Source organism: Choloepus didactylus, chromosome 19 (assembly GCF_015220235.1).
Source record: "Choloepus didactylus isolate mChoDid1 chromosome 19, mChoDid1.pri, whole genome shotgun sequence".
Classification (NCBI taxonomy): domain Eukaryota; kingdom Metazoa; phylum Chordata; class Mammalia; order Pilosa; family Megalonychidae; genus Choloepus; species Choloepus didactylus.
The window spans coordinates 20694805-20710331 of NC_051325.1; the positions used below are offsets into that span (position 1 = coordinate 20694805).

General features: G+C 36.8%; 1 protein-coding gene across 8 annotated transcripts in view; it reads left to right on the top strand.

Annotated features, from left to right (window-relative positions):
* Window positions 1–15527, top strand: part of TASP1 (taspase 1) — a 656132-nt gene that overhangs the window by 131424 nt on the left and 509181 nt on the right. For all 8 annotated transcript variants that reach the window (XR_005213130.1, XR_005213131.1, XM_037811849.1 and 5 more), the window contains exon 8: window positions 2348–2454. Coding sequence is in view for 6 of the 8 variants with exons in the window: in XM_037811849.1 (XP_037667777.1) it covers window positions 2348–2454 (107 nt within the window). In the remaining 2 variants the exon portion in view is untranslated. The remainder of the gene's footprint in view (window positions 1–2347; window positions 2455–15527) is intronic.

Consider the following 15527-nt stretch of genomic DNA (forward strand, 5'->3'; position numbering starts at 1 on the left):
GCCTGCAGGGCCTGAGCTCTGCCCTTCCCCTTTCTATGTTCACCAGAACTCCAAAAAGCATCTGCTTTTAATTTTGAGTTTGTCTTTCTGTTTTTTTGCTATGCCTGTCTCCTCTCTGCTGGGCTGACTGCTCTCAGATTCTTTGGTGTCTGGTCTCAGTCTATCTATGGTTAGAGTTTGGATCAGTAGAGTGAGTTTCTGATAAGAGCTGCCACTCCAGTTCTCCCTTCTCCTTCCCAGCACTGATGGCCCCTCCTCCCACGGGACTGAGCCTGGCAGGGAGGGGTGCGGGTCCCCTGGCCTCAAAAACTTACAGATTTCGGTGATCTCAGCAATTCCACGTTTTCATGAGTGTTGTATGAAGTATGCCCAAAGTCAGATTGCTCTGCTGTGTCTAGTTCACGCAGTTCCTGGCTTTCTCACCTTCTCTTTAGCTTTTACTTTTTTGTGTGGGTTCAGGGGAAAAGAGAAACAAATTTGCTTCAAAACAGATCTACTGTTAACAGTTTTGAGGATGCTTTCAAAGGTGCAGACTGAAGAGGAAAGGTGCAGACTGAAGTGTAGAAATGATGAGGGAATCAAAACAGAAGAGAACTGGTGGTAAGACTAGACCAAGAAATGAGCCGAGAGAGGAGACCTGTACTAGATCCAGCTTTGCCTTAGTCTCAGAAATTAGTCTCTCCTACTATTTTTTATTTTTAGAAGTTCTCGTTGGTTCTTCTTCAGGTCTACTGGTCATTTTATCGTCTTTTGTTCCTCAGTCATATTTTCAGTATCTTCCTTGTATTTCTATGAGCATATTTAAACATTTTTAATATTCTGTATCTGATTATTCCAGTATCTGAGGTCTTTGCAGATCAGGTTTGCTTTTTGATATTTATTCTTTTATTATTGATGGCCTTCTCTCATGTTTGTTGTGAATTTTCTTTTTTTTTAATGATTAACTCATGTTAAGTGTAACTTGGAAATTTTTTGAGGCCTAGGTAAGTTAAGGTGTGTTCCTCCAGGGATTATTTGCATTTGTGTTTAGAGTCTTTTTGAATCACTGCCACACCAAGGTCACTTCTGGTTTTATTTTTTTCAGGCTACACAGGTATATGAATTCTCCTCTAAACCTCTCAGTTTGTATATATATATAAGTTTCTTGTTCAGAGTTTTCTGGGGAGACTTTCACCCTTTAGAGCCATGGCTAAGACTCACAAATTTCCTGTTTCTTTGTGTGTGTGTGCCAGGGGAGAGTTGGGGAGTGGGGATATGGTTCTGGTTTTCCTGTTCACTGACATATCACACTTTGGGCCTCTCTCCTTTTTTTGTAGATAATCCCTAATATCTTTTTTCAAGCTGGGTTGTCCCCAGACACATTAACTATCCTCCATGCACAGAGTTCTTCAAAACCAAAGTTGGAGGTGGCATGTATCAGCAGATGTCCACGGGTAGTGTTCTAGTTTGCTAATGCTACCGGAATGCAAAACACCAGAAATGGATTGGCTTTTATAAAGGGGGTTTATTTGGTTACACAGTTACAGTCTTAAGGTCATCAAGTGTCCAAGGTAACACATCAACAATTGGGTACCTTCGCTGTAGGATGGTCAGTGGTGTCCGGAAAACCTCTGTTAGCTGGGAAGGCATGTGGCTGGCGTCTGCTCCAGAGTTCTGGTTTCAAAATGGCTTTCTACCAGGACATTCCTCTCTAGGCTGCAGTTCCTCAAAAATGTCACTCTTAGTTGCTCTTGGGGTGTTTTTCCTCTGTTAACTTTTCTAGAGCAAAAGTCTGCTTTCAACAGCTGTCTTCAAACTGTCTCTCATCTGCAGCTCCTCTTCTCAGCTCCTGTGTATTCTTCAGAGTGTCCCTCTTGGCTGTAGCAAGCTTGCTTCTTCTGTCTGAGCTTATATAGCCCTCCAGTAATTTAATTCAGACCCACCCTGAATGGGTGGGGCAACACCTCCATGGAAATTATCCAACCAAAGGTCTTGTCCATAGTTGATTGAATCACATCTCCATGGAAACACCCAAAGGATTCCAAATTCTAACAAACACTGATATGTCTGCCCACACAAGATTGCATCAAAGATAATGGCGTTTTGGGGGACATAATACACTGAACTGGCACAGGTAGTTTCTACCTTTAGGGTTCACTTGTCTCTCGATTTCAACTTTTTTTTGTAAATTTTTAGCTTAGGTTATTTCTGTTATTCTATTAGTACCTCAGTGTGCACTGAGAAGATGTTTTTGACCCTTTATTCAATATTCTTATGGATTTTGTTCTGGGAAGACTCTTCAGCATATGTAATCTACCCCATTACCCTAATATTTCTTAAATGTTATTTTTAATGTTTTTTTTTATAGGATTCAGTTTAGCTGCATTTAAAAGAAACAAGAGGAAACTAGAACTGGCAGAAAGGGTGGAAACAGATTTCATTCAACTAAAGAAAAGAAGACAATCAAGTGAAAAGGTCAGGAGGTATTTGAAATATTAATAATTAATGTATCCCATGATGTCTTTAATCTGTATTTGATATAGAGCTTCTAGAACAATAGTACTATCTAATAGAAATATAATATTTTTAAGTTTTCCAGTAGCTACAGAAAAATGTTAAGTTAAAAGGGGCAGGTTAAATTAATTTTAATATTATCTTTTATTTAACCCAGTGAATCCAAAATGTTATTTTAACATGTAATGAATGAAAAAATTATTAATGAGATATTTTACCTTTTTTAATTGTCTCTGAAGGGAGTATTATTTTACATTTATAACACATGTCAATTATTACACAAAATTTTCATTGCAATTATTTGATATATATTTCAATTTCATAAAATTGACAGTTGCAAAGTAGGTTCACATACCCAAGTTATTCCCAACATACTTAAAACTTTCCAGTAATTGAATTGATTACCCATTTTTAAATTAATGTTAAAATTAATTAAAATTAAATGACATTAGAAATATAGCTTCTCTTTTACATTAGCTGCCTTTTAAGTGCTTCGTACCTAGATGTGGCTTGTGGCTATTCTTTTGAACTGGGCAGCTCTAGATAGTGATTTTTTTTAAAATGCAATTTAATTGAGATATATTCACACACCATATAGTCCATTCAAAGTATGAAATCAGTAGCTTACAGTATCATCATATAGTTGTGCATTGATTGTCACAATTAATTTTAGAACATTTTCATTACTCCAAAATAAAGGAAAAAATAAAAAGAATACCCAAAACATCCCATACCCCTTATGCCCCCCATTATTTATATATATATTTGTCTTTATTTTATTACTCATACACTGGATAAAGGGAGTGTCAGTTACAAGGTTTTCAAAATCACACAGTTACACAATAAAAGCTATATAGTTGTACAGTCATCATCAGGAATCAAGTCTTCTGGATTACAGTTCAACAGATTCAGGTATTTCCTTCTAGCTCTTCTAATATGCTAGAAACTGAAAAGGAATATATATATAATGCAGAAAAATAACCTCCAGAGTGACCTCTCTACTCCATTTGAAATCTCTTAGCCCCTGAAAGTTTATTTTGTTTAATTTCTTTCCCCCCATTGGTGAAGAAGGCATTCTCAATCCCACGATGCCAGAGCCAGGCGCATCTTAGGAGTCATATCCCACATTGACAGGGAGACTTATGTCCCTGGTAGTCATGTTCCATGTAAGGGGGAGGGTAGTAAGTTTATTTGCAGAGTTGGCTGAGAGAGAGAGGCCACATCTGAGCAACAAAAGAGGTTCTCTGTGGATGACTCTTAGCCATAATTATAAGTAGGCTTAGCTTCTCCTTTGCAGAAATAAGTTTCATAAGGATGAGCCCCAAGATTGAGGGCTTGACTTATTAAATTGGGAATCCCTAATGCTTGTGTGAATATCAGGAATTCTTCAGGTGGGGAAGTGTAAAGATAGTGATTCTTAACATGAATGTTCCAGGGTTCTGAGTGTGGGTGTGAGGAAATGTATATTATCAGATTCATGGACTTCTTTTATACACTTTAATTACATGTCTGTTCTGACACATTGTTTGCCTTTTGTGCATTAGTGTGCCTTCATGAGTCATGTGTGACATTTGTAAGGTGTTTTTGGAGGTTGAAAGAAGTTGAAAATCACAATGTTCAAACTTAGTCTTCTGGCTTGAGGATTAGTTTGCATACAGATTATGAAGGGCATCTCAGCTCACATGGTCACTTGATTAGCTCAGCATTTCTTTAGTATTCTTTATTGGTTAGTCCTTGTATAGTGGCTTTTATACTGTTTGCCTTTCATTATTTTATATGATTTCCTCATATGTAAATACATAATAAATCATCTTTGGTAATGATATTTTCTCAGTATGTTGCCACGTGAGACAATTGATTGTTTGATTCAAAACCTTTTCTCTTTTTTTGCCAGAGAAAAGTAGGAATTTAGTAGGCAAATGAATAAATTGATGAGTAGATCTCAGTGAAAGTAGATAGTAGTGTACCTGTATTTCTTGGGTTTCTGCACTCTGTGTCATGCCTGGGTGAGCAGATTTATTATTATTATTATTATTTTTGTCCTTTAAAAAATTGTGTTAAAATTTGCATACAGTGAGGAAAATCGGTTTTTATACATGTTTACACACCCATGTAATTCACATACCTGTCAATACATAGAAATTTCCAGTTTTACTGTGTGCCCTTCCAATCTATATCCTCTATAGGCAAGCACTGTTCTGACTTTTTTTCACCATATATGAGTTTTGTCTTGCTCTTGAACTTCTTATAAGTGTAATTGTAGAGAATGTTCTCTTTTCTGTTTTGCTTCTTTCACAAAAATGTTTTTGAGACATTGTATCACTGGCTTATTCTTTTATTTGTTGAGTCATATTCTCCTGACTGAATATACTGTAATTTGTTTTTCCATTCTCCTGTTGATGGGCATTTGGTTTGTTTCTAGTTTTTACTATTTTGAATAAATATGCTATGAACATTCTTGTACAGGTCTTTTTTTTGTGTGTGTGGACATCATTTTAGGATTTTTATGCATAGAAGTATCAGTTCATCTTATAGAGAATACCTTCATCTGGTCTTTACTTAGATTGGTAGCTTATTTTTTTTCATTCAGAAACTATTTATTGGGCTTTTGTTCCTGAGCTGCATAGTAAAAAAAATAATGGTGAACAAATGAAGGAAGTTCATACTCTGTTTCTGTCCACTAAAATGTAAATTCTCATTAGAGTATGAACTTTTCAGTATCTTTCTTTAACAGTTTCCTCCTTAGTTATTTTTTGGGGGTAGTGGGGATGGGGCACAATTTGGGCATATGACTATTCCCAGCTGTAAAGGAACCTGGGAAATTAGTAGATTATTGTAATTACTTTCTTATAGCTCATAGCTTCCCAGATAACATAATGGTTTTGTTATCAAAAGAGGAGAGGGAGTAGTTATTAGGTAGGTAATTTACAGTGTATAGCATAAATACATATAGTGTTTTTGTCATCCTATTCCACACAGTTAACATGCCTCCTTGTAACTACAAATTGATGTTGGATAAACAATTGATCTACACATAAATCAAAACACATTTTGTCTCTATTTTCAGAGTATAATATTTAAAATAAGGAGGAGTATAAATTCTTGGTAGTTGTCCATTCTTAGTAAATGGCATCTTTGTTTCAGTCTCCCCCACCTCCCCTCCCCACACCCCTCCTCCTCCCTTCTCCCATCCCCTCCATCTCCCCCCTCCCCTCCCTTCCCCTTGGAATAAGGGAGAAGAGCTGCTGGAGAAGGAAAAAAAAGTACTGTCTAACTCTAACTGTGGTATTGTGACATAATAGTAGTTGTGAACTCACTGTTCTACTCCTTTCTCTGGGTGGACACTACTCTCCTGGAGTTTTCTTTTACCCCTTCCTTTCTCTTAAGATATACAGACAGTCCATACTTTGCATGGTGGTGCCAGACTGTAAAACTGACCATGTAAGCTGAAACCATGCAAAGCAGCCTTAATGTAAAAAATTATACTTGTTCTGTGACCTTTATTGTTATTTAATTTTTCTTTTCTTTTTACTTTTTGTTTTCTTGTTTATTCATTTTTTTATTAAAAATTTTTGTGTTTGTTTTTTGTCTTTTTTGTTGTTCCATGACTTTTAAACATTTTTGTGAAAACATTAAAAACTCTCTTATTGTTGCTTATAAATGAGTATTTAAATGGAAAAAAAAAAAAACTAAAACATTTATTTAATACACTAATTTAAAACCTTAGAAATTTTAAGAAGAAAGTGTTTTATCCCTTTGTAAAAAACTTACCCAGAGAAGTTTGAACAGTGCTTGCTTTTTTGTTCTATAACTTATGATATGGAACAAGCATCTTTTCTATGCTGTGGCAAATTGGCATATTGTCTTACTCTTTTTTTTAAGTTTGGATCAGCTTTCTACATTTTATCCTTTGTTCTTTCAGTGTCATATAAGATCTCCAAGATTTCCTTTATTGTGTAGTTTTTTTGCTGGTGTCACTTCTTCTGAAACTCTCTACCCTTTTTGTCACAGCTGCCTTCCTCATTTCTGTCAATCAGTTTGCCCTCATTAAGTTCCTCGGGCTGCATATCTATAGTCTCTTGAATGGCAGGAGGGTCAGACATTTCCACAATCAGCTGTTTCTTCTACAACTTCATTTATGTTTGATTTAAATTTTGCTTCCATTCCAGCATTAGTACTTTTTGTTCCTTTGCTCCACTTTCATTTTTATTGGTCATTTCTCTCTTTTGTTTATCCATTTCTGTAAACTACCATGTGTATTAATCAGTGGGAGACAAGAAGGCAACATAACTAACTGCTTTGCTGTCTGTGCACAGTGACAGTCACTGACAGACTGAAAGAAGTGATGTGATTGGTCACTGATCATGATATGCCAGTTATTTATGTTGTGATTGGTAGACTGAAGAGCTAAAAGCCAAGTTTGTACTTGATGCAATTACTAACAATGTAAGGGATAAATGAAATTTGGGGGTTGTGTTTTGAGGGGACTGGTATTATTTAACTAAGTTGTGGTAACTGAAGTTTGTGGAACTGTGCAAAACAAGGACTGTTCTGTAAAGGACAGAAAAAAATTGCTTGTCCTATGCAATTCCCTTCAGTCTTGGTTTTGCTGATCACAAATTCCTGGTGCAATTACCTCTATTCTTTATAATTCCTGAAAAGTGACAACTGGATCTCTCCTAACAGTAGTGCCAAGGACTATCATTGTTCGCATAATAATCAGTAGTTTCCTGTGGTACATATCATGAAGTGAGCATGTTTTATTTATTTTTTTTTGCTTTAATACAAGAAGAAAAAGGTAATTGTATTGATACTAATCTTCGTCATATTTGAAGGAGGAAACTTTTCCTTTGGATTGAAGTATTAACTCATTGGCCAATTGCTCTTCTTGGCTTATGCCTCAAGACTGACTGAGGTGATTTTAGAAGAGTTGCTACAAGGATGAGATGCTCATATTGGAAAAATAGACTCACTGCACACCATAATCTAGATTCATAAATATCAGTTTCAAATAGCTAGCCTTGGGAATGGCTGGAAGGGACTGTTTTATTCTTAGAGGATTAAAAGAGGTTGGGGGTATTGTTTGATCTTAATGTTTTTGATGTTTCAAGACTTTTTTTCTCTTCCCCTTCTTCATTTTTCACAAGCAGATTGTTGAAATAGTTTCCATCTCGTTTTTTTTAATAGCAGATCTTACAGTTGAACGTACATGGTAATTCTTTGATTCCTCCCACCACTTTTATGAAGCAATTTAAAATTTCAATTAATTACAATGATTTTTTTGGTAAAGTGGTACTTGTATAGGGTAATGAAATGAAAGGTAATCAGATTTTCCACTATGTGAATATCTTTTATTCTTCCATTTCTAATAAACAAATTTGGTAAATTTTTGGAATGCATTTGGTACTCTTATATAATATTGTGTGTTCAAAACCACTCTAAAGAGATGCTATGACTTTTAATTTTGTGTTCTTTAGCCACCACATAGGGACATCAAATTGGCCACATGTTTTGGAAAGGAAATGTTGAGGCTTGCATTGTGTGCTTCATATAAATATATTCTGTTCTTTTGAAGTATATTGTGGGTAACATTTTCCCCATTTATCCACCATCTTGAAATTATTATGTAATTGTTTAACTGTATCATACTAAATTACTGTATTTTTTGGGTGAGAGGTAGGTGAAGATCAAAGAAAATAAATGCACAAAAAACAACATGTTTTCCTCAGATTGTTCTATTTGTACTTGTCTATGTGTCTGTGCATTCTGTATGTGGGGAAAAGAGTAATTTGTCTTTTCTAGAAATTTACTTTTCTTGATTTGGAATTTAGTGATGTTTCTCAAGAAGGTGGTTAGTGCATGGATATTCAAGTAAACAAAGATAAGAGCTTTCTTTGGTTTCTCTGTTACGTAGAGAAATATACTCAACATATTAAGTTTTCTCATAACTTAAAATTCATCCATTGAAGTGATTATCTGCTGTTTGAAATTATTTCTTTGAATTGTAAGTAAAATACTAAAAATCTCATTCACCACGCTAAGACTATTTCAATTACTGCGTGAATCCATAGATTTTGCATGTAAATCAATAGGTAGGTCAATAGTAATTTAATGTATTATTAAATCACCATCACCTCATGCATTTATTTAGGTTATGGGGCCAATGATCAGTATTACTTTGCTATATAACTTAATGGGGTTTTTTTCGGGGGATTTTTTTTTTTTTTTAATGGATGTCTGTGGTTTACAGTCAATTCATCAATATCAGAGTCCAGAACTTTGAACAGTACTTTTTTTAATCATTTCAGGAAAGGCTTCTAAATTCTTACATAAAGATTCAATTGCCTTAAATCTGTGTAAGTCTTCAAGTTGTAAATGAGATAAGATTGAAACAGGAAGTCATCGTTAACAAATCTTAACTGCTATTTTAATTTTGCAATGGAAGTGTCATGCAGTTTTCCAGAATGCTTGTAGTAAGTTGGCATCATATATTATCCTCTGTCAATTTTTAATATTTACAGCCTTATAAAGCCTCTTTAATTTTCAGTATTTAACAGAATTAATGGTGGGAAAAAAGAAAACTCCTTAATATTTATTTGAATAGTGCATGCTGATCTTGTATATAATGTAGAAATCACCATATTGTGGCTTTCTAACACGAAATACCCCCAGTGAATGGAATCTCATTGGGACTACAAAAAGAAGCTTTTTCAACCTGAGAATTGGCCCAGACTGTGGTGTTAAGAGCATCAAATTCCAAATCAAAACTTTTAAATATGTCTTCATGTGATATCAGCATGCACTAATGATCTGAGTTAACTTGTCCAAACATAGTGTTGTTTACACATATGTGTCTAATAAGACCACTAGAATAAACCAATACATGAAAAGACAAATGTGTGTGTGTGTGAGAGAGAGAGAGGGAGAGGGGGAGAGAGAGAGAGAGAGAGAGAGAGAGAGAGAGAGAGAGAGAGAGAGAGAGAGAAGAGGGGGTAGGTGGGGAGAGGGGGAGAGAGAGAGAGAATCCATCTATCAATAGCATGGATAAGATCAGAAGACCAGAATCAGTGCTTGATTAGGTTGAAGTAAAACTATGTCTGAGATTTTAAAGGCTTGATTGGGCCACCTCTTTTCTAATAAGCCAAGAAGATTTTGACTAAATAGTTGGATGTCAGGAACAACTTGAAGAATTCAAGACCTGAGACTGGGGTTACTTGAGGAGTAGAGGGTCTAGCGCAGGAGGCTATGGTACAGGCTGGATGGAGAGCCCAGCCTGCATGGTGCTAGAAGATAATGGGGTACAGTGGACCAGGAGTTCTAGTCCAGAGTCTGCGATTAACTAGCTCAGAAGTCTTAGAAAAACATAGAACCTCTCTTGACTTTAGTTTCCTTAGCAGAAAAGTCAGCATGTTGGGTCAAATAAATGACCATGGTTCTTTCCAGCTCAATAATTCTCTAACAGATTTTCACTGGCAACATGGAGTTTATCCAAACCCTTTTTTGATTCTTTCTTTTAGGGATTCTTTATTCTATTGGAGCCTAAATCTGGCTGATCATTAGATTCACCTGGGAAGTTTTAACTCTACACATTCTTGGCCTCTACTCAAAACATACAGAATCAAAATCTGCAGGGATGGGCAAACTTTTGCACTACCATGTGAGAATCATTGCTTTGTTCCTCTTAATTTGTCCCAGTGGACCTAGGAAAGCACCTGCTCAGTAATCATTGTGTAAATGAACTCAGAAAATCCTAGAGGAGTTGGGAATTGCATAATGGAATCAGTTAACAACCATGTACACTCATATTCACTTAGCTTTCCTTCAAATGTGCTACAACTTCTTTCTCAGAGCTGCAGCTCTTTCTCTTTGCTCCAGAATTAGTTTCCAGGTCATTTTCGTTGTTCACAGATTAAGTCTTAATCAGGTGCCGGCTCTATCAGGGTTCCTTGTCTTTTGTGATCCCCCTGCCTGGCAGCGCACTTGGCACATAGCACCTATTTAGTTAGACTTGTTTTAAACGGATGAATCTAAATTTCTATTTCCGTTCCCCTTTGCGTGTCCCAAACTGTTTCATTTGTTCATTTCCATTTGCCTATTGCAGATTTTTCACTTTTTGACCTATCGTAACCAAACTCAGTATGTCTAAAAGGGAACTCCATCATTCTTTCTTGGATGAATGCAGTAGCGTTCTAAACCATCTGCCCACAACTGCTGATTTCCCTTCCTTCAGTTTTCTACATAGCATCTGGGGAGTCATTTAAAAGTGCAACTTGACTTTGTCACCCCCTGCTTAAACCTTTCAGCAACTTCCAGCTGCTCTTAACAGAGTCATCAGGACCTTACAGGAGCAGGTGCCTGTCTTTCTTTTCAGCCTTTTGCCATGTCACTCATTCTGGGTCATCTTGCTTGCCAAGATTCTCCCTGTGTCACGCTTTTGCTCCAGCGTTTCCAGATCCTGGGAATACTGCCTCTCCCTCTCCCACCTCTCTCACTTTAAGCTATCACACTGTCCCAACTGTCTATCATCGTTAGTGTTGTTAATTAATATCTTTCTCTTCCATTAGAGTGTAGGTTCCGGAGGACAGGGACTATATCTGTCTTTCACCATGCATTCTTAGTTTGGCATATAGTAAGTGCTCAAAAAATGCCTGTTTAATAAAGACATGCTCTTATTTTGTTTTCATGATTTCTTTTTGATAGATTCACCACCACCTGATTCCATGTTTTTTCATCCTTGATGGCTGGACTGTTGCAATATCTTCACCACTGCTTCCCTTCTTCTAGCCTTGCTCTATCCCTCTTTAATTCTGTGTACTATCCCCAGGTGCATTTTCCTAAAAATACCTGCATTGGTCTTATCACTCTCTTGGGAGAAACTTTAATAGATTCTTTATTGTCTGTAGATCAAAACCCCAACTTTTTATCTTAATTTTAGGACTCTACTTGAAACCTGGCCCCAAGCAACTTTTCCACTATATCTCTTCTAGAATCTTTTTCTCTAACCAGATACCTCTATTCAGTTTTTTTGTGCATTTGCTGAAGGTTCTTATCTTTAAGTTTTTCTCATCTAGCTCCCCCTTTAAGGGTCTACTTAAATGCCAGCCAGATCAGAATGCATTTCTTACTTTTGCTTAGCACACACAATAGCACACAATAAATGCATGTTGAATTACAGTATCTACTTTGCACATTTGACGCATAATCTGCCTTGTTCTTTTTCCATGGAGGCATGAGCATTAGTGTCTTTACTCATTTAACATTATCAAACACCTGCAGTCAGTAATTCTAATATTAATTTTAAGAGGGAAAAACATAAAATGCTATTTTCTTTAATAGCCATTCTTATCATCTTTGAAGATAGGTTTCAGTCTATTATATAAGTGCTTCAAACATTTATTAGTCCAAAACTGTGCTTCAGTTTTAACAGTGTTTGTCTGTGGATAGAAAAAAAGAAAAGGGGTGGTTATCTGAATATTACTAAATAATTTTATCGTACTTGATCAGTGTTGTTGAGATCTTAAAGATAATATATAAATCAGTGAAGGAAATGACGGTAAGGAAATGAAGGCCAGGAAATAATACATATCTTGTAAACACTCCCGTAATCGCAACTGTTTCAAAGAGGTGAGTCAGGAAGTGCCCACACGGGGGCGTGCTCATCTAGAGAAACTTGATCAAGCACCTTTCCTGTTAACGCAGGTGAAACAGCCTGTTTAGTAATGCACTTTTAGACCGTGTCTATTTTTATAGGAAAAAGTATGGATCCTCACCACACAGTAATCCCTGCCCATTTTGTGGCACCTGTTTATTTTGTAAGTGTGATTTTCCAAGGGGGCACAGAGGTCTTAAGAATGGAAATGTGGATTGTTTTGCAAGCTCAGATAAATTCATATGAGTTTTGTGATTGCTTCTCTTTTGAACTTTTAATTTTGAAATAATTTCAAACTTACAGGACAGTTGCAAAAATAATTCAACCACATGCAGAGAACTCCAACGTACTCCCACCCCCAGGTACCCAGAGCCACCAATTTTAACATTTTGCCACCTTTGCTGTATTATTCAGTCTTTTCCTTGCTTCCTGCCTTCCTTCCATCTATATTCTGAATGTGAAAGAGCAGGCTGCACACCTCATAGTCCTTGACACATAATATTTCCATGTACATTTTCAATGAAAAAGGTTATTATGTAATCACTATAAGTGTAGTTATCAAGTTCAAGAAATTTAACATTCATATAAAGCTTACAGACTGTATTTCAAGTTTTTCTTATGTTCCGATAATATCCTTTGGGCCATTTTTCCTCCATTGTGGAAACAAATATATAAATTAAATCTTTGCATCCCAACCCCTTCCAAGCATATCCATCAGTGGGATTAATCATATTCACAGTGTTGTAGTACCCTCACCGCTATTCGTGACCTTAACTTCCCTTGACCCTAAACAAAAACCCTACACTCATTTTGCATTAACGTACCATTACCTCTACCCCCCACCCCTGGCAACCTGTACTGTACTTTCTGTTTCCATGAGTTTGCATTTTTTCTGATATTTTCTTTGTGGTAACTATGGGGTTTAAATTTAACATCCTAAATCTATACCACTCTTGTTTGTCTTGATACCACCTTAACTTCAATCATATATACACACTATGCTCCTATACCCCTCTGACCCCTCCCTCATCTTCATATAGTTCTTGTCACAAATTACATGTTTATACATCATTATTAGTCCAGAACCATTGATTTATCATTACATGTTGTGCATTTGCCTTTTAGATCCTCTAGGAAGTAAAAAAAAAAAAAAGTGGAATTACAAACCAAAAACACAATAGTACTGGTATCTGTATTTGCATATGTTATTATCTCTCCTGAAGATCTCTAGTTCTTCATGTGATTTCAGTCAGTTGTCTAGTGTTTCTTTTCAAGCAGCAAAAATCCTATTAGCACTTCTTATAGGATCAGTCTAGTGGTCCCTTTGCTTTTATTTATCTGGGAATGTCTTAATCCCTTACTAATTTTTGAAAGATGGTTTTGCCAGATACAGAATTCTTGGTTGGTTATTTCTTGCTTTCAACACATTAAATATGTCTTCCCACTGCCTTCTTGCCTCCATGGTTTCCAATGAGAAATTGACATTTAATCTTATTGAGGCTCCCTTGTACGTGACATGCTGCTTCTCTCTTGCAGCCTTCAGAATTCTCTTTATCTTTGGCATTTGACAGTTTGATTATAATGTGGTGCAAAGTGGGTCTATTTGGATTTCTCCTGTTTGGAGTTTGTTGAGCATCCTGGATGTGTATATTCATGTCTTTTGTTAAATTTATGAAGTTTTGAGCCATTATTTCTTTGAATATTCTCCCTGCCCTTTCTCTCTTCTCTTTCTGAGATTCCTACAGTGTGTGTGTTGATATGCTTGATGGTGTCCCACAGGTTCCCCAGGCTCTGTTCACTTTTCTTCGTCCTTTCTTCTTTCTACTTCCCAGACTGGATGGTTTCTCTTGTCTTCTCTTCAAGTTCACTGATTATTTCTTCTGCCCATTCTAATCTAATCTGTGTTGAACCCAGCAGGGAATTTTCAGTTTCTGTTACTATCATGATTTTTAGCTCAGTTTGGTTCCTTTTCATAATTTCCATCTCTCTATTGATATGTCATTTTGCTGATTGCCTTTAGTTTTTGACCATGTTTTCCTTTAGGTCTTTCAGCATATTTAGGACTATTTTTTAAAAGTGTTTGTCTGGATTGTCCCAGGTCTGATCCTCCCCATTAATGGTTGTTGATGCCTTAATTTTCTCCTTTATATAGGTGATCACTTCCTGTTTCTTTGTATGTTTTTTAATCTTTTTTTGCAACCTGGATATTTTGATATTTTAATGTGCTATTGCTGGAATTTAGACTCTGAGGTGTCTGTCCCTTATGCTTGTATCCAGATAATGTTATGATAGCGCTTTCCTTGAAGGGCATGATCTAACAACAACAGCAACAAAAGTAAAGGGTAAAAAGAAACCCCCTTTCCCAGTCTTTGTGGCTTGATCTTTGGGAGTGCTCTTTTTCAGAGTTCTTCAGGCCAAAGGGTAGTGGACTCCTTGGTCCTTTCTCTGCATGATTCTTGTTTTGGGTATGTGTGTTTGTCCTTAGAAATTCTCCCATTTATATGGATACAAAATGTTTCCTAGGAAACAGTTTCCTCTTGTTCCCAGGCACTGCACTGTATATCCTACAGTCATCAATTCCTTGTCCCATGCAGTCACTTGACTTCTATTCCACAGCATTCTGTAGAAGAGCTCCATGAGCTGCCTTCTACATGCAAGACAAGTTCTAGAATTGTGAGTCCCTCAGGCCACCACCAGGCAGATTGGGCCAGACATACATACATGTTCTCAGCATGTTCACAAGGGTTACTGTGCTCCCTCTGGCACCAGGACCAGGGATCTGCACTGGGAGTATGGTGGGCTCAGTGCCGAGCTGTTGAGGGTGAGAGTTTGGGGCCAGCCAGGATAGGATGCCAGGAGATTCTACCACTTTTAATGGCCTTTTGCTTAATTCAGTGCTTTTCTCTTTACTGCAGTCCTTTAACTGCTCTCTGGAGCTTTGGGAGAGATGTTTCTTCCAGTTTTTGCTGGTTGTTCAAAACTTCTTTAGTGGTTGGAGCGCTGAAGCTTCTTTCTCTACCATCTTGCTCAGGGCGGGACCTCCATGATTGCTGTTTTTTGCTGTGTTGAGAGCACCTTCATTTTACAAGCATTGTTATCTCTTCTGTGAAGAAGTGTAAAGGTTTGCAAAATATTCTTTTTGAATCACTTGCTCAAGTGAGAGGCAGTGCCCTGTTGTCATTGCTCCATTGATTCTTGCAGCCTGAGATTACGAGTAGCTCATCACCAGGTCACCTTGAGTAGTGTGTGGGATTTAGTGATTTTTTATAGATCTTCCGTTTTTCTTGTCCTGTTGCCTTTTTTGCCTTTGGCCTCACCATTATCACCAGGAAACATTTATTGAGTGTTCTCTGTGCAAGTTGTGGTGGTTTTTTTTTTTTTTTTT